The 18,130-nt window shown below is 43.4% G+C and overlaps 1 protein-coding gene across 3 annotated transcripts in view; it reads right to left on the bottom strand.

Moving 5' to 3' along the window:
• The window catches only part of CFAP74 (cilia and flagella associated protein 74), an 83,199-nt gene extending 65,069 nt beyond the window's left edge, over window positions 1-18,130 (bottom strand). Inside the window, exons 1-10 of one of the 3 annotated variants that reach the window (XM_079986718.1) lie at window positions 18,018-18,130; window positions 15,126-15,289; window positions 12,831-12,939; window positions 11,731-11,886; window positions 9,503-9,601; window positions 6,282-6,386; window positions 3,518-3,691; window positions 1,994-2,104; window positions 1,792-1,894; window positions 953-1,110 (exon numbers count right to left, since the gene is read on the bottom strand). In XM_079986718.1, the coding sequence (XP_079842844.1) occupies window positions 953-1,110; window positions 1,792-1,894; window positions 1,994-2,104; window positions 3,518-3,691; window positions 6,282-6,386; window positions 9,503-9,601; window positions 11,731-11,886; window positions 12,831-12,939; window positions 15,126-15,264 (1,154 nt within the window). In that variant the 5' untranslated portion in view covers window positions 15,265-15,289; window positions 18,018-18,130. Of the gene's footprint in view, window positions 1-952; window positions 1,111-1,791; window positions 1,895-1,993; window positions 2,105-3,517; window positions 3,692-6,281; window positions 6,387-9,502; window positions 9,602-11,730; window positions 11,887-12,830; window positions 12,940-15,125; window positions 15,290-17,010; window positions 17,029-17,862; window positions 17,971-18,017 lie in introns of those variants that run through there. The other 2 variants (XM_079986717.1, XM_079986719.1) reach the window with 2 other exon arrangements.

The raw sequence follows: 18,130 nt of genomic DNA, 5'->3' as shown, positions 1-18,130 counted from the left end.
TCATGTAAGAACACGCTGATTCCCAGACCGTCCGTGGGCTGGATTTAGAAGGCGATTGAGCCAGATCCGGCCCCTGGGCCTTAGTTTGCCTACCCATGCTGTACAGTGTCTAGTCCAACTCCCTGCCCGATAAATCAAGCCCATAGTTAGATCAGCTCCAACAGATGCCTATCTAACTTCAGCTTGATAAACTCCACTGTTGTGGAGACACTTCAGAGGACGAAAGAGGTTGAGGATCTTGAGGGTCAAGCCAGGTCTCCTTCAGTCAGTGCCAACGATCCTGTTGAGGAGCCCTGTGGGTTGACATGTGCTGAAGGACCCTTGAAGCCACCACTCTGTCCTTGAGCCCAGGCTGCAGAGTAACAACGAAACATGTGTCTACAGACCCAGAGTCATCACACACCTCATGAGTAAGGGGTCTGGTTGTGCGTAAGCAATCCCTGGAACTCCTCTACTACCAGCAGCTGGGGTTAGGGTGTAGTCTAGCATGTGTAGCCAAGTTATGAGAGTAGGGACAAAAATCACATACTGTATGTCACATTGGACTCATTAGAGGAGAGTCAGGCTAAACAAATTTTGGGGTGACAATCTTGTGTGTTTTTGCAGGTAGCTTTATGCAGCCTAAGATGACTCTCAGAGAATCCCTAGAAAGTCAGCACCTAATAATATAAATGACTTAATGCACAATGCCAATGCCTTCCTTTCTTTTTTTCGATAGACCCAGCAAGCAAAGCATAAAAACCTTCATCTAATCTTTGTCTTTAGTGATGCAATGCCTCCCACACCTTTCCAGAGTTAGGTATTATATAAACCAGTGTTCACTTGGTAGTTTCCTCTAAGTTTGAGACTTCATATTTTCATTGCAAGAGACAAATAGTTTCCTGTTTCTTTTTAAAAAGTACTACCATCCCCCCCCCACCCCACACTCGCAAAAAAAAAAGTGGCAGCTCACTTCTTCCGCTTCTCAAACTCCACCTGTCTTTTATAGAGAAAAGCCTCCCGGGTGACATTGTGTCCTTGGGCCTCGATGGTTTCCTTCATCTTCTGCTCTTGTTCTTGAGCATCAAGAAAGTTGGCTTTGTTCTGAGCCTGGTGAGTTCGGAGCTTTTCCTACATATTGGTGCAGGGGAGGGGTTAGATTCATTTGTGCACAGTTCCACAAGAAAGAAACTTAAGATAAATTTGCAGAGCACTACATATTTAAACATGCCAGACAGAGGGACATCAACCTACAATTGAAGACCCTTGGGACAAGAGGGCCTTTGCCATAGGGTTGAAGTTTGCCCTGCTGGCCCCTGTTATCAAGGAGGCACCCTGCCTGTCGAAACCAACTGAAGACACATTGATTTCAACACAGAGTTAAAACTGGTTTCAAAAAGTGCAATCCATTTCCAACCTAACCAAGATGCCAGTGTGCTTCCACTGGACTTGAAACAGGTTGCAAGCATTCCAGCTTTTCAAATGCGCTCCACCTTCCATATAATAGCAACACTGGTGGTCGTTAGAAGGGAGATTGTAATTATTACATATATATCCTTCCTTTCCTTCACAATTGAAGCAATACACATAATCTGCATACACTTGTAAGATAGGTTAGGCTAAGACACAGCAGCTGGCCCCAAGTCATCAACTGAGCTTCCTGGTTGATCTGAATCCTAGCCCAACACTTTAACCACTGTGTAGTCCTGTCAAGGGGTGCTAAAAGAGACTCCTCAGTTGGGAAAGCTGGTCTACCCAAGGACTCCAAGGCATGCTTAGAAAAATCAAAGAACTTCAAAATAAAGCTAATACCCGATTGGAAGAGATGTTGTTCTTCAGGGACAACACAGTTTCCATCCTCTTTTGCATATATTCCTGGTTTTTCTGTTCCTCGCTTGCTTCTTTGTCACGGATCCTATTGGAGGAGCAAATCCAGTCAAGTTCATGGCTGCATCTATCATTCCCAGTGTTGTTATTGAAAACTTAAAATTTTAATGAAGTGCAAATGGCAAACCTTCCCAAACTTTTCTTCAGAAACTTGACTGCTTTTTCATGGTTCTTCTGAGCATCTTCCAATGCTTTGGAAAGACGGTGCTCATAATCATCCCTAGCTTTCTGTATTTTTCTATAGAGAAGCAAAACACAGATTTCAAAACAAAATAACATTGTATGCCTGGCTTATATTCTTGAGTTAGTAGGACCATGGCTGGTGTTAGGGGTTGGTTTTTGAAGGGGCCTTTTACTAATCCTAGCCCTGCTACTCCTCTTCATTGCTGCTGCTGCTGTCTGTTTACTTGCCCTCTACAAGCAGAGAGAGGAGCAAGAAGGAGCACTAACCTTTGCCCAATTCGCCTTCCCTCCCTGGATGCTGCTGCTACTGAAACTCAGAGGAAGAGGCGAGTTAATGGGTGGCAGCAGCATCAACAGCAGTAAGGAGCTGGCGCCCACTAAAAACATGTTACCCAAGAACCACCACACAAGAAAGCTGGATGCAGCAGTGACAGGACCTTCAGAAGTTAACTGAGTTTGCTCTCAGGCTGGTGATCTGGAAGCAAGCAGGTCCCATTCAGATGGGCAGTCCAACCAGGAAAAAGGTGGGCTGTATAAAGTGAGTATGTGAAAGTGAGGAAGGGGCAGGTTGAGTGCATCTCAGCCTGCCCCAGGGAAATGAGTTCAGGAAGTTCTTCTTAAGGCTTAGTCAAAATCATCTCACTTGTAATCTGAACTCATTAGTTTGGGTCCTGCCTTCTGGAACAACAAGAAACAAACTTTGCTCCATCATCACATATTTCAAGGATGATCTCATATTTTATAATGATTTATCAGTACACAAGTATGCATCACTAAGGGGAAGAGATATGAAGGAGCTGGAGAAATGGACAGCTACATTGCAGTATACTGAGGCAAGAACTCTAGGACAGAAAAACCAACAGAAGGTTCCTACTGCATTGGTTGCAACTTGAGAACTAGGACAGGTAATTTAGAATTCCAAAATCCAGGGAGAAATATGGATGGGGAGACTTTGGGAAACAACTCCAGAGTGGCCCCTGCACTGGTACCTTCCAAATATTGTTGGGAATAAAACCTCCATCAGTTCCAACCAGCATGACCAACGGTCAAGGGTTTAGTCCTGGGGTAGGGAACCTTTTCAGGTTGAAGGCCACATTCCCTTCTAGGTGACCTTCCAAGGACCACATGCCAGTGGAGCAATGACTGTAAAATTTACCTCTATATAGTAGGCATGTTTCTATACACACCTCTCTCTATCCTCCTTCCAAGCAAGCAAGAGGTGCTTTCAGAGTTTAAGGACACATTCCAGCCAGGCAAAAGCACAAAAGGGGGACGCAAAGCAAGGCCACTGCGGGATGTGGTCTGAGAAGAAGGAATGTGGCTTTGGGGAGAGTTCCTGAGCTTGATAAAGAACAAGTAGGGACATATTTGCCCCCTAGGCCCGAGGTTCCCACTCCAAGTTTAGTCTAGCAGCATCTGGAGGGGCTGGCCTTAAGTTGAGGAAGACTGCAGCACACACCTCACTTACCTCTCCATGGCCAGCCACCTCTGGTTTAGCTGCAAAGTTCGGTTCTTCTGGTTGTGGAGGCGTTCTGCTGCTTGCATTTGGTTCTGCTGGTCCAAATATTCCTCGTCCTGTTTGATCTGGTTACGGAGCTCGGAAAAATTGCCCTGCTCAATTTCAATCTTCCACATCTCGAGTCTTATAAAAACAGACAAAGGAAGAACAAGCAATAATTAAGGACGTCTGCTGACTTGACCGCTGAGCAATTTGCTAGCACTTTGTGGATGGGAACCATGCTGCGTTTCCCCCCCAAACTGACCACAGCTTACAGTAACACACCAAATCAAGTGAAAGCTTGTCAAGTCACAGATTAAAAATATTTGACGGTGGAAAATAAAATGAAACATTACAATAAAGAAATACCATGAAAGTAAAACTCACTTTTCAGCTACTGAACAGAGAAGCCACCTTCAGTTCATTAGCCAGAATTTTCCCTCCCAAACACACATACAACAGCCCGATAAGGATGCATCATGCTCAATGAGAACAGAATGCTTACTAGCTATTCAGGGCTTAAAAACCAAACATCAAGTGGAATGGAGTATCCGTAGACCAGGCATGACTAGCTACTTTGAACCCTGAACAGGAGCACTTGATACAGCAACATTTTTTCATAGTTGCCCCTTGTTTCTCATCGTTACAAAACTTAGGTTATTTTGGTTTCATCATGTGAGAAATGTTTTATGCTACAATTCTACACACTTACCCAAGAGTAAGTCTCTAGAGACTTAGTGGGTTGTATCTAACCAAGTCCTATTATGAGTAGACCTACTGTAACTAAGAGACTGCAGTTGGTTATGTCTCCTAGCGTCATTGGGTCTACTCTGAGTAGGACTACCATTGGCTAAATATAACCCAAAGGCAACGCCTAAAAAATAATCACATGTGGTCCTCTGCATAAAAGGTAAAGGTAAAGGTACCCCTGCCCGTACGGGCCAGTCTTGACAGACTCTGGGGTTGTGCGCCCATCTCACTTAAGAGGCCAGGGGCCAGCGCTGTCCGGAGACACTTCCGGGTCACGTGGCCAGCGTGACATCGCTGCTCTGGCCAGAGCCAGAGCCAGAGCCAGAGCCGCACACGGAAACGCCGTTTACCTTCCCGCTGGTAAGCGGTCCCTATTTATCTACTTGCACCCGGAGGTGCTTTCGAACTGCTAGGTTGGCAGGCGCTGGGACCGAGCAGCGGGAGCGCACCCCGCCGCAGGGATTCGAACCACCGACCTTTCGATCGGCAAGCCCTAGGCGCTGAGGCTTTTACCCACAGCGCCACCTGCGTCCCGGTCCTCTGCATACCAAATACTAAAACCCTCAATTTCATCCACTCCTTTGAATTAGCTTGGGCTAGCTGAGGCCACTTTTGACAGCTGTTTTTTAAAAAATATTTTTTAAAAATGCAAATGCCACTTATCACACTACTAAAAAAAGTGCCAAGGAAGGTCCCCCCCCCCCCCGTTTCTTAAGCTTTTTATATAATTCAGCTGCAGGAGTCAGGCTGCTCTCTGGTTAATCAGCTGCTCAAGCTCTGCCATAAGCCCTTCATCCTGGACTCGCTTTGATGTGGCTGCAGCAGTGGTGTGACCTCCGAGACAAAAATAAAAAGGATTGGGTTTTTCTCCCCTCAAAAGACAAATACCTTGTATTTCTGTAAAGCATGATTTCAAACATTCAAGGCATCAGTTAAGAGCGTGCAGTGTTGACTATTATGCCAGCTCAAACATAAATTGCTGAACTAGCCATTATTTTGACAATGCAGCCCCCCAAACACTCCTCTCTCATCCTAGTCCAACACTCTTAACCAGAATACCACACTGCCTCTTCTCCCCTTTCAGGCAATTTCTATCTGAAGTGTGAAAAGGAAGAATTGACTTTCCTCCCTCTGTTGCAAAAGGAGAAGCAGGCCAAACCAGTGCAGCCTGGCAGAGCTCCATCAAAACATCATAGAAAGTTTGAGGAAGAAGTAGGTTAGACAAACATCTGTTGGGAATCATTTAGATAGAAATGGTCCTCTTTCAGGGCATGGGATGACCCCATTAAGCTCCCTTCCTGCTCCAAATGTCTTTAATACTAGCAGTTGCCTTCATTTGGTTCAGCTTGTATATCAAAGTTTCATTTACAAAGCAGTTAATTGTATGGGTGCAAGAGAAAATAACTAGTGCTTCTTCTACAAATATGTATGTTGAATACTTAAATTATCCAAAGAATTATTTAGTAACCTAAATCAAAGCTGCATTTTAAAAATACATGATTTCTTTTTGCAAGTTTATTCTGGATTGCATTGAGGACACAAACGACAACGTAAGGTTCAAGAGATGGGGCACTTTCTGCTTCCACCCTGCCCCCTCACATTCTTGCTGCGGAGGGGGGTGGGAAGGAAGGACCAGAAGATTTACCCAGTGCCTGACAGTTGGAAAGAATCAACATGATGTGAAAAATTATTTCTAGGCATCTCAGTTTTACCCATGATGCCACAAGACCAAACAAATAAACAAACAAATAAATAAATAAAACTATTTCCACAATGCAATTCAAACTTTCTTTAAGAGGGTGGTTGTCTTTTCACATTTTCCCTCCATCCAAGCATTAGGCCTTAACACATTTGCATACTTATTGATTAATTCCTCCACTTTAAGTAGGTTTTTCTGGACTCAGGGCTAAATTGCTAGGTTGCATTAATAGAAAACCATAATGATCAATCCTGCCTTTGTCTCTTTTGTGCTCTTTAAACTTACAGGCTTTCGTTCAGCATTGCAGTAATTTTTGACTCAAGGTCCTTTTCATTTCCCAGTTCAACACACACACGTCGATGCATTGCCTGTAGGCGGAACACGGCGGCACTATTACATTAAAGGGAAAAAGAGAGAGAAAGAGAAAAGAAGAAAAATGGAAATAATGAATGTTAAAACCTGGCACATAAAAAAGAGAAACAATTATGGTGCCTTGAGGGGTAAAGGCTTATGTTTTCAGAATTCTGCCAGTTTATATTAACAGAATGTCTTTCAATTACGTCCCTAAAGTGTCCATTCCCCGTTCAATCTCCTTAAAAACATCTACACAATTTGAATGCCAACAACCATGGACAGCATTTCTGCAGACCTTACAGTCCATTTTAAACTGGTAAAAAAAGAAAAAGGAACAGAAAACATATTACAACATTTTCTAACTAATATATTTTAAAACACAGGAGATTGGTTTATCAGGTAGGTGTGAACAAGGCCAGGGGCATCTTACCCATAGACATTAGTGGCGTGGGGTGCCGGGGCGCCAGATTTTGGAGGGCGCCACAGGCTGAGTGTCCGGGAAGGAGAGTCAGGGCGTGCTCCCTTCCCCACTCTGGGGCAGCCCGCTCCTCTCCTCTCAGCCACCCATTGGAGCATGCTGCATCCAGCTCAGGGAAGCCCCTTTTTGTCCCCTCCTGCCGGGGCTGCCTGGGTGCCTGGTAGGTGCAATCGGAGGTCGGGGTGGGGCGGGGCAGGTGTGTCTCTCCCACCCCTCTCTGGCTACATCGCTGCTTGCCGCATCCCTGCTGAGTCTGTGAGCGAAGCAGGGAAGCACCCTGTGAAATCTCAGCACCGAGCAAGGATGGGACAGCCAGTGAGCCACCTGATCTCCTTGCTGGCGGACTTCCCCAGACGGGGTCAGGTAAGGAGCACCAGGCGCTTAGAGGGAAGCTTCGCAAGAGGGTGTGGGAGGCCATCTGGGCTGTGATCAGCCCCCCTTTTAAAAAGTTGACAACACTGAGAAACGGGGGATGGGGGGCGCCAGAGAGATATTTGCACCAGGGTGCCGGATATGTTTAAGACGGCCCTGAACAAGGCCACATTAACTGTCCAGGACTGGGGCTGATGGGAGTTGGAGTCCATCAACATTTGGAGAGCCACAGGTTCCTCCAATCCCTGCTCTGTATCAACTTTTTAGAATCCTTAACTGTAGAATTTAGTAGATGGACATAACATGAAGTCAAGTGCAGTTCATAATTTTAACAGAGGAAGAGTGTCATCAAAAGGTTAAGGAGAACAAAACAAACAAGGACTTCACATAACCACGCTGCTGTTTAGAATAGGAGGGGGAGCCATAAGTTTCAAGAAATAATTGGAATTCCTTCAGGATTATACTATTCTATCTCAGAACAAAATTATGATCATAACTTTGCATTTGGTTAATGAATCAGAAGCCCATCCTGCTGCTAAACACATTTGTGTGCCTTATTATTGCTTTCTCCTCAGTGAACAAAGCCATTAGAAATTACTGTCAAATTTAAATTAGTCCCATGAGCAAAGGGTTGGTAGCAGTACAGTGCCATCTTGCCCTATTCTCCTTAACAATCTGATATAATGATGGTATGAAACCATGAAAAGGGAACATTTTGCTTGATTTCATTTCACCTTTGTACCTAGTGGTTGTCTTTAATGCACAGTAGACCAACTGAAGTTATTGAGCATGACTAACTTCATTCCACTGACTTCAATAGGTCTACTCTGAGTGGAACTACAACCCAAAACTCTCTAAAATAAGGTCTTACAAACTTTTATGTATTTCACCTAGCTTGCCCCTAACAATAATACTTAAGATTTGCATAGCACTTCTAGTGTTCTGAGAGCTTCAAATACGTTATCTAGTGGCAGTTCTGACAGCAACCCTGCAAGGCAGGGATGGGAAACCTGTGATCAGGCTGGGGCTGAGGGGACTTTGGGTCTAACATGCTCCCCAATTCTGCTGTAAGGTTAAGCCAGTTCTATTTTGCAGATGGGGGGACTGAGGGAGCCTTGCTTAAAGCCCGCAAGTAAGTTCAGGGCAGAAAAAGTTCTGCAGATCCAGAATAAAACTGGAGACCTCCTGATTTATTGCTGAAATGTCATATACACCATACATTTAAGTCACATTAAAAACCCAGCCCACAGACACGCACACAAGGGAAGGGCTATTGGTTTGTTTCCATTATGCATTTTGGGTTCTCATTTTGTATTTTTATTTTGTGAACCACCCTGTGATCTTCAGATGAAAGGAGGTCTACAACAACAAGGAATCATGGGAGCTGTACTTTTACCCCTCACATAGCTACAATTCCCAGCATCCTTAACAAACTACATTTTCCAGGATTCTTTGGTGGAAGCGAAGTGCTTTAAATGTATGTGTATGTGCAGCCTTACCCTCTATGCCAGGCTTCCTCAAACTCAGCCCTCCAGATGTTTTTAGCCTACAATTCCCATGATCCCTAGCCAGCAGGACCAGTGGTCAGGGATGATGGGAATTGTAGTCTCAAAACATCTGGAGGGCCGTTTGAGGAAGCCTGCTCTATGCTATATCAATTCATGAGAAACGAAGCATTTACATTATGAGGAGACAGAAGGCTTAACTTGAGCGTGATTCCCCTGTGCATCCCCCCTCCCACAATCACCTCGTCTTGTGTGATAAGATCAAATGATCTTTGATCATTTTCTTTCTTCACTGCATGGTGCAGCCACAAAGAAAGTTCAGTAATCTGCTATTAGGCGCCTTGCATGTGTGAACAATTGCCCGACTGTAATCTTACCTCCTCCTTGAATGTGGAGAAGAAAAAGATCAAGCATTTCCAAAGCTGCAACATGCACCTAACTCTGCTGAGTAGTAGGCACCCACTGGGTATGAACAGTGTGTGACATACAGAGAGATGGCATCAGCAAGGAGGAGGCAAAGTGCTCCATCTGCTTCCCAGCACACAACAAAAGGTTAATGTTTCCTACTGCACACTGTGGTCCTCAGAGATAACTGCATTTGTGTTTATCAAACATTTTAATCACTGACTCATTAAGAACCATTCAACAAAGAGAATCAGGAGAGATGGCGGATGGGGACTATCAAACACTTCCAGCAGCAGCAAGAGGCCAGAGAGAGTAATCAAAGTTCAGAATGAGCCATGTGAATAAATACTGAAAAGGGTAGCAATCTATGACATGCAGGTACAGCTACGTACCTGTTCCCAGCCTCCTTCTCTCTCTCAATTTCGCTCTCTACAACCCTTTGTTGGTTTGTTAGGCTGTCGATATGGGAATGACAGGCATCCAGTTCCTCCCTGAAAATAAGCAGGCACAAATCACTGGGGGCAGGGAGGGGGGGGTCTTCCTAAATCTCAGACCCTTCTCTTTCTTTGACATTTCTGGCAACTAAGCTGCAGATTTCAGCACAGAATTAAGAGTCAAAAATCCATCGGTGTACAAATTAATGATTATAAATACTGTATATTTTAATACTGTAATTAAAAAAAACAAAACCAAGAATACCAGGTTATATCCAATGTTAGCCCTACTCAAAGTGGACCCACTTAAATTAATTGACTAACTTCAATCTATTAATTTTAATGGGTGTACTTCAAATAGGACTTAGTTGTTTACAACAGATGTTCATCAATTCCAGTGGTTCTGCTCTGAGTAAGCAGATAGCAATACTTAGGGTAGTGTTCAACTTATTCTGAGTAGAACTTCAGGAATTAATGAAGATGACTAAAGGCTTATCCATACTTCCTCTTGTCCCACTGCTTTCACCTGGGGAAAACCACTTTTCAGTACTCAATCAGAGCAAATGGCATTCATGTTTTCTCTGAACTGAAATTTGCTCCAATTTAGCACCAAAGAGCAGGTTTTCCCTGGGAAAGGAATGGGGCAGGGGGAAAACCACTCAGGCAAGTGCCTAGAAAGTGTGGGTCAAGTGGAAAATCGCTTGGACATTTGCTTTCTAGGCACAGAACTAACAGAAGTGTGGACAAGCCCTAAGTTAGGTCCAGTAATTTCAATGGGTCTGCTATGAGTAAAATTTAGCTAAAACCATCCTTCGTATTTATTTTTTTACAAAAAGAATTTCTAAACCACTTTTCATTTATAAATAAATCCTGAAGCAGTATATAAAAATAATATAGTCACAAAAATAATAATAAAACATTAATTTATGTTTATGGGCTTCTTTGAAAGGATGATCAGGATATAAACTGAATAAATAAATAAACAAAACAAATATATAAATAAATAACAACAACAGTGAAACAGTAAAAACATCACAATTACAGAAGCAGGTTCATCAAAAGCTAGAAATTTATATGTATTTATTTGAGAAATTTATATGTATTTATTTAAAATCAATGATACAGATGTTGAGGGTTGGGGAGGTGGGTGCTTGCTTAGGGCAGCTGAGTGAGTTCATGGGAAGGGAGAGATTTGAACTGAGTTAGTAGCCAAGAGCTTACCTGTGCCCTTAACCACATAAAATGTCATAAATTTCTGAAGAGGGAGACAGCAGCAATCTGTGTTAGGGCTCTAGCATGAGGGGTAGGGAGGCGTAAACCCTTTTGGACAGTGTGCAATTTGCGCTGCAAAACAACCTCTAATTCAAGGGGAGCTCTTTCCCCCAGCCCTCCATGCAAATTGCAGGTTTGTGTCCATGATCCCAAACAAGACCATAGCAGGGGGCAGGCAACAGGATTGTCAGAGAATTCTGATTAAAACAAAAAAAACGAGATGGAAATTGCTGCAATTCACATGTTTGCAGTCATGCGATTCACATGCTTGTTCACACCCTTCTTGATTTTTTTAAGTCCTCAAATGATCCATAATCAATGACTATTTTTTAAAACGTTGTTTTGACGTTTCCTTTACATTGAAATGAATGTAAGTTACGTAAATAGCTACATAATCTATCTTAAACAGTGAACAGTGAGAAAAGTCTTGAAATATTTGGCAGAAAGTGAACTGCAGTGAAACAGAAACAGCACTGATTATGATGAATACAGATCAGAGCAGAAATTACTGCCTTTTTATGCCCATAGGAGAAGCATTAAAGACCCCTTACCCACCATGCTAGGATCCCAGAATGCTAGCAATCTGCATATAAAGCACATCCCTGCACTTAAGGGCACTGACACATAGCTAACTATTGCCTAGCTCAGCCCTCAGTTGCTTGACACTATATTATGCTACTCAGTTCCTCCATTTCCTCCCATGCCTGCTTACTCCTACTTCCAGGAACCCAAGGGTATTTTAAGCAAGAGCATTTTCTTTAAAATAATGGCAACAGACAGACCCTTTCAGCATAATGAGAAATCAAGTCTTTAAGCACAGGCTAAACCCTAAAAACAACTTTTACTCCATACATTGTGGAAACAGCGGAAAATGCTTATGTGTGTGTAGTGGGGAGGGTGGATGGAGAACTGACCTGGTTTTCCTAATAATCATCTCCTTTTCTTTGGCTAGATTGTCAAGTTGGTTCAGGTTCCTGCGCAAGTTGAGAACACGAACTCTGTCTGCGTAGTTCATTGTTTTTTTTATTCTCTGTGTCTTCGGTTGTTCTGAGCCTTCCCTGCTTGGTTGGCTGGGCATGGGAAGAGAATAGATTTCTATTTCCATAAATCTTAAGATCAAAAAGCTATTAAAAAACAGAGGCTTTATAAATTTACTTGGTTTACTTATATATTTAATTAACATCTTAGAATTATTTCTGTTCCACCTCTTTGCCTCTACAAGGTGTCAAAGATGGAGACAAGCAACAAGAAGAAAGTTGTGTTTCTGCTTTCTTTGAGGGCTTTCTGTCTGGTATAGTGTCACCCAGCACTGAAGACAGGGATGCTGCATGAAATCAGGTTGAGGATTTCCTGTGCCCCCCAGGGTGGGGGCTGACGGCATCCCTCCCTGTGTCTCCATCTGGCCCTCAGCATTCTGCCCAAGTCACAAGTCACTCCCCTCAGTGGCTCTGATTTATTTACCTGTCTGGAACATAAGTGTGAAAATACTTACTGGAGAATGGGAGAGTGGTGTGTGTCCATCTGCACCCACATCTCTCACACCCACCACTGGCATGTGGCCTATGGAAGGTTGCCCATGAGGAAATGTAGCCCTTTGGTGAGAAAAAAATCCCTACTCCCACTGTAGAGCTGTTGGATTAGAACTTCCAACATGCTGGTGCTCATGGGGGTTGGAGTTCAACCAGAACAGGAGGGTCAGTGGTTCCCCATTCCTAGAAGAGACCTTCATCTAATCAAGGGAAACAAGATGCTGCCTTATATCAAGTCAAACCAATGGTGCATCTATCTGCGTACTGTCCACCCTGACTGGCAGTGGCTTTCCAGGGTTTCAGGCAGGGAGCATCTTCTGTTCTACCTGGAGATACCAGGGATTGAACCAGGGACCTTCTGCATGCAAAGCAGATGTTCCACCACTGAGCTATGGCTGTTCCCCAAGCAAGAACATTATGTTCTTATGGGTACTCTATCTGAATTCTGAAGTGAAAAGAGTATCTTCTCATGCCAAAGCACTCACCCAACAGAAACCAAATCCTCTCCTTTCTCTCCTTCCTCTTCACCTCCTTCCAAAGCATCGTTACTGTCTGTACGGGCCTCCTCCTCATAATCATCTTCAAGTTCAGGTCCTGACGGAAAGGAAGGAAACTTTTGCTCTTTGCGACTTTGATACCCTTCCTTGACAAATCAACACAAGACAAGAGGCCGCACAGATGACAAGCTAAAAGCTTTACTACTGTGTATAATGGGGGGGATCTTGTCACAAAATATATACAAAGACAATTTTACACTCAGGGACTTAACGCAGGCAAATGCACTCCACCTTGGCGACAGAGCTGTCACAAGCCATCTTTCCTAAGTGCTGCACAAAGGAACTCTGTAATAGCCAAATGGGAAAATGGAATTTACAGTTCAGTGACAGGCTGTAGCAGACAGCAGAGGAAAACGCATTTGTTTGAGCATTCTGTTCATACATCTCCACCATTTCCATAAGCTCCACATCTATGCTCCGTTGCTATCAGGAGAGGCAATGAAGGTCCTGAGTCAGTGCCTGGAGGTGGTAATGGACGGGGTTGCTACTCTGGGCTCCTTTCAGGAGGAATGGCAGGAAATAAATTGAACCCATAAATATGGACCCATAAATTGAAGCTGAATCCAGACAAAGTGAAGCTTCTGTGCTCCCTAGGTCCAGGATTGGTTGGGACAGACTGTTCTGGACAGGGTGGTAGCACACCTTGAAGGACAGGAGGACATAAGAGACTGCTGGATTAGGCCAATAACCCATCTAGTCCAACATCCTGCTCTCACAATGGCCAACTAGATGCCTGTAGGAAAACCACAAGAACACAAGAGGACTCTCCCCTCTTGCAGTTTCCAGCAACTGGTATTCAGAAGCATTGCTGCCTGGTAGGTAGTTTGGGAGTACTCCTGGAACTATCACTGTCACTTGAACCCCAGGTGTTTATGCCCAGTGTCAGGTGATGTATTAACTAGAGCCTTTTCTGCACAGGGATGGCTGGCTACAGTTATCCACACTTTAGTAACCACCAGGAAAGACTACTGTAACACACTTTATGTGGGGCTGACCTTGAAGGAAATACAGAATCCGTACCTAGTGCAGAATGCAGCAGCCCAGGGTGCTGACGGGGAAAGTCACATATAATCTCTATTTTCAGACAGCTGCAACATTGCCTCTCTGATGGGGAGACCTTACCTAGGATAATTTGTTTTTAAGATTCAGCAACTGTTGGGACAACTTCAATGCTACCATTCAGAACTCCATGCATGCTGTTGAGCCTGTATTGTTATTAACCTGAATAAAATTATCTTCCTTTCAAGTCAGAGCTGCTGTAGTTGCAGAGCTCATAGACAGAGTAGAAGGTTTGCTCTTATGAGGACACTGATGTCTCTAAGGTAGGGGCAGACCACCGCTTTGTTATCTATCTACCATTCCCTGATGTTCCTCTTCCTCAGCTCGTTGCCTATGTGTTTCGTGCTTCCTTCAGGTGCTTTGCTTGTGGGCTTCATGATACTTGGCTTCCTCACCACTCTGTGCCACAAAGCTAATCCTGCCCCTATGACCTGTGTGCATTTTTAATTAGCAATGTGCTAAAGGTTTCCTTTTGTTTATTTAAATACAAAAAGGGGAGCTATGGGAAGAGCATGAAAAACACACTTTTCTCTAGCATTTGCCTCTTTTTTTTGCCTAGGCTTCTTCTTTCCCAAGTTCCCAAGTAATCCTGACTATTCAGGGATCATATAAGGAATCTGCCAATGCCACAGCATCACACCCATGGTTTAAATTAGCAAGGGGTGAGGAAATTTCCTCACTGCCAAGGCAACTGAGCTGTGCAATCCTGGGTTTCTTGGCACCAGAGACACAATTTGTCCCTATTCTCCAGAAAAGTGAGTACAGACACCCCCTGATTTGCTCAGGGGTTGCTTTCTGGGTCATCACATGCAACAGCAGACCATGCAAAAGCCTGCTCTGACCCCATTCTGTCCCCTTTTCCTGCCATTTCCAGGTCACTGCAATGCACATGCATGGACATGGTGAAAATTGTACTTCTAAGGAGACACAATTTTTTTCTGAAACTCATTCCCACCCTCTGACTTCCAGCTCAACTCTAAATTCCTGACCAAACTGGCAGCTCCCTTCCCCCATTGAATCTAGACTTCAAGTATTCTTGCAGTGTCCTTCCCTGAGAAATTGGAATGTTCACAAATATTCCATGTCCTCATACTCAACTTGACCAATTGGTGTCAGAAGCCTCACAAGTGCAGTAAAATATACACTATCATTTTATATATGAACCTTTCCAGCTTTCCTCCTCTTGCACAAGTTGGTCAGATATCATCTCATCTTCTTCATTATCTTTGTTCTCTTCATTCTCTTCAGGCCTGAGGTTCTCTTCTGAAATGCCAGTGGATTCCATGTCATTTATTTGGTCCATCTTTTTCCTTTCTAACAGAGCTTAGCTGCCAAAGAAAACAAGAAATGTTAGCGCGAAAACTGTTTTCAACCAAAACAAAGCATGTAATTTAAAACAAATAGTACTAAATAAATGTCTTCCTGTTCTGCGGCCAAAATACTATAGGTCCAATATTTAAAAAGATTATATCCAACTAAGTTACTCTAGGCCTAAGCTGGTCATACTATTTAACTTCTGTGTGTCTACTTTGAGTACATAGGAAACTGTGATAGACCACTGGTCTACCTAGCTCTGATTGGCAGTGACTCTCTAGAGCTTTTGACAGAGTTCTACCCCAGCCCCATTTGGAGATGCCTAAAAGGACATGGGTGGCGCGGTAGTCTAAAACACTGAGCTGCTTGGCAGTTTGAATCTGTGCAACGGGGTGAATTCTCATTGCTCTGTCCCAGCTTCTGCCAACCTAGCAGTTCAAAAGCAAACCGGTGCAAGTAAATAAATAGATACTGCTGTGGCCGGAAGGCAAATGGCGTTTTATGTGTGCTCTAGCACTTGTCATGGTCCTCTGTGGACCAGTAGCAGTTTAGTCCTGCTGGCCACATGACCTGGAAAGCTGTCTGCGGACAAACACTGGCTCCCTCAGCCTGAAAATTGAGATGAGCGCCACATCCCATAGTCACCTTTGACTGGACTTAGCCATCCAGGGGTCCTTTACCTTTACCTACCTACCTGTAGATGCAAAGGGTTGAATCCAGGACCTTCTGCATGCAAGGCAGATGCATTACCAATAAGCTATGGCCCTTCCCCTAATCATCCAATGGTAGGATTAGCATTGGATACAACCCTTGATATTTTTCTTAGAAATTATATGAAAAGTGGTGTGTGTTTTTTAAAAACAAACCAGCCAAAATTAATTTTGTTCTTAGCCCTGTATTTGACTGTAAGCTGAATCAATGCAGGTCTTATCTGGCAACTCTTGAGAAGAAGTCTGCTCCCTAACAAATTTAGGAGAATTTTTTTAAATTCTGGTAAAAACTCTGTATATATGTATTATTATTATTATTATTATTAGACAAGTATGAGAACACCTGTTGCTTTTCAATGTGCTGAACATTTTGTACCATTCGTCCTTTCTTCTCCGTTTTTATGCTCGTTATTTTTTGTATTGGCTTATGGCTGAAGTAAAGAAATTAATCTGAATCAAAGTTTTTATTATGTAAAAATCATTATCTAAACCATCAGTTCATTATCTAAACCTGGAGTCAGTAGTTCATGGAAAAACATTCTTGGAAGCTTCACACTGAGTGTTTGCTCTCAAAGCATAAACTTCCCCTTCTTTCCAGCAAACAGGTATATGTAGGTCACCTTCAGACTGTATTTTGCAGGAGGGATCCACACGCATACCAAAAACATAAGAGTGTGCAAGTGGATTATAGCACCCTGTCACCCTAGCACAACAAATCTTTCTTGGGCTTGATTTCAAAAACAGAGAAACTGAAGACCAGGGGTGGGAGGCTCAGTCAAGACTGGGACAATGGTCATCCCACCCACACCATTTTCCTGCTAAATGTCACCCCTCAAATCTGTCATTTCTTTATTTAAACAATTTTATACCCTGCTTTTCATAGCTGAAAAACTTCCCAGAACCATTTACAAAAAACAGTAGGAAGACAGCCCCTGGTTCATGGCTTACAGTCTAAAAGGCAGGACACACAAGGGAAAAGGGAGCATAGCGGAAAAATCAACTCAGACACGAGTACTTACAGATACCTTCAAATGTGCATTTGGAGCAAGATCACCACAAAAACAAGTACAGGAGATGAGGGGAAAGACCCACTCATCATATTATGTGTACCCTTCACCCTGGAAATGTAATTTTCTTTTTCTTTTTCTCATAAAGAAAAAGATAATGAGGTAAACCTATAGCCTATTCCAGCCCAACTCTAGGAAAACAATAATTCTAGTACTGGTGGGCTTGATCTGGAAGCAAAGGCCAGCTGTTTTAACTAGACCCAGAGGCGAAACCTAGCACAAAAGCTGTCTACTCTTCTGGAGGTCCACAATCTTTGGGGTCTGCCATGTAATAAATAAAAACATAACAATGCTGTATATCAGAGGTTGATGCAAGAGTGTATACTTAAAAAAACGTTTTAGCATAGCCCGCCTTCCTATTAAAATGCTCAAAGCTGCTGAAATAAAACTGGGGTGCTTAAAAACAACCCAAGGTTGTAGCCAACTAAGTTTTATTCAGACTAGACTCACTGAAATATGTGGGCTGTATCCAACGCTAGTCCTACTCAAGAGTAGACCCAGTGACATTAATGAGCATGGCCAACTTATGTCCACTAGGAGCAATGAGTCTACTCTTGAGTAGGACTTTTTGTTCGATACAACCCCCAGGTCTCTAAGCTAGTCGTCGCCATTCATTTCAAGGGGTCTACTCTGAGCAGGACGAGCACTGGGTACAACCTTCCAACAGTTTTAATTGTGTACACCTGTAGCAGCTGCAGAATATCAACTTTCCTTCATCCCCTGTTGGATTTATCGCTGTTGAGTAAAATTGTTATCAGCGCAAGTGACTTAAGATTGACTGATAAGTGTAGCAAACCAATCTGAATTAACTTTGGACGTCTTTTACATCTAAAACAGCGCCGCAATGGAAACTTCCCCCACCCTTCAATCTCTCCCCTTCCCGCTATTGGTATCGCCCAACCGCCTCGAGTTTTAAATGAACTTGCCCCAAAGGAAGGACGCAAAAGGGAACACAACCGCCTTACCTCCGGAGCGCTTTCCGCTCGTCAAGTTTGGGGTTGCTTCTAAGGCAACGGAGCGAACCAAGTTATAAAAAAGGGGGCGGGAGATCATAGTTTTGCTTTTTTATTATTATTAA

Source organism: Podarcis cretensis (assembly GCF_951804945.1).
Source record: "Podarcis cretensis genome assembly, chromosome: 8".
Lineage (NCBI taxonomy): Eukaryota > Metazoa > Chordata > Lepidosauria > Squamata > Lacertidae > Podarcis > Podarcis cretensis.
This window is presented reverse-complemented; position numbering and strand designations above follow the sequence as displayed.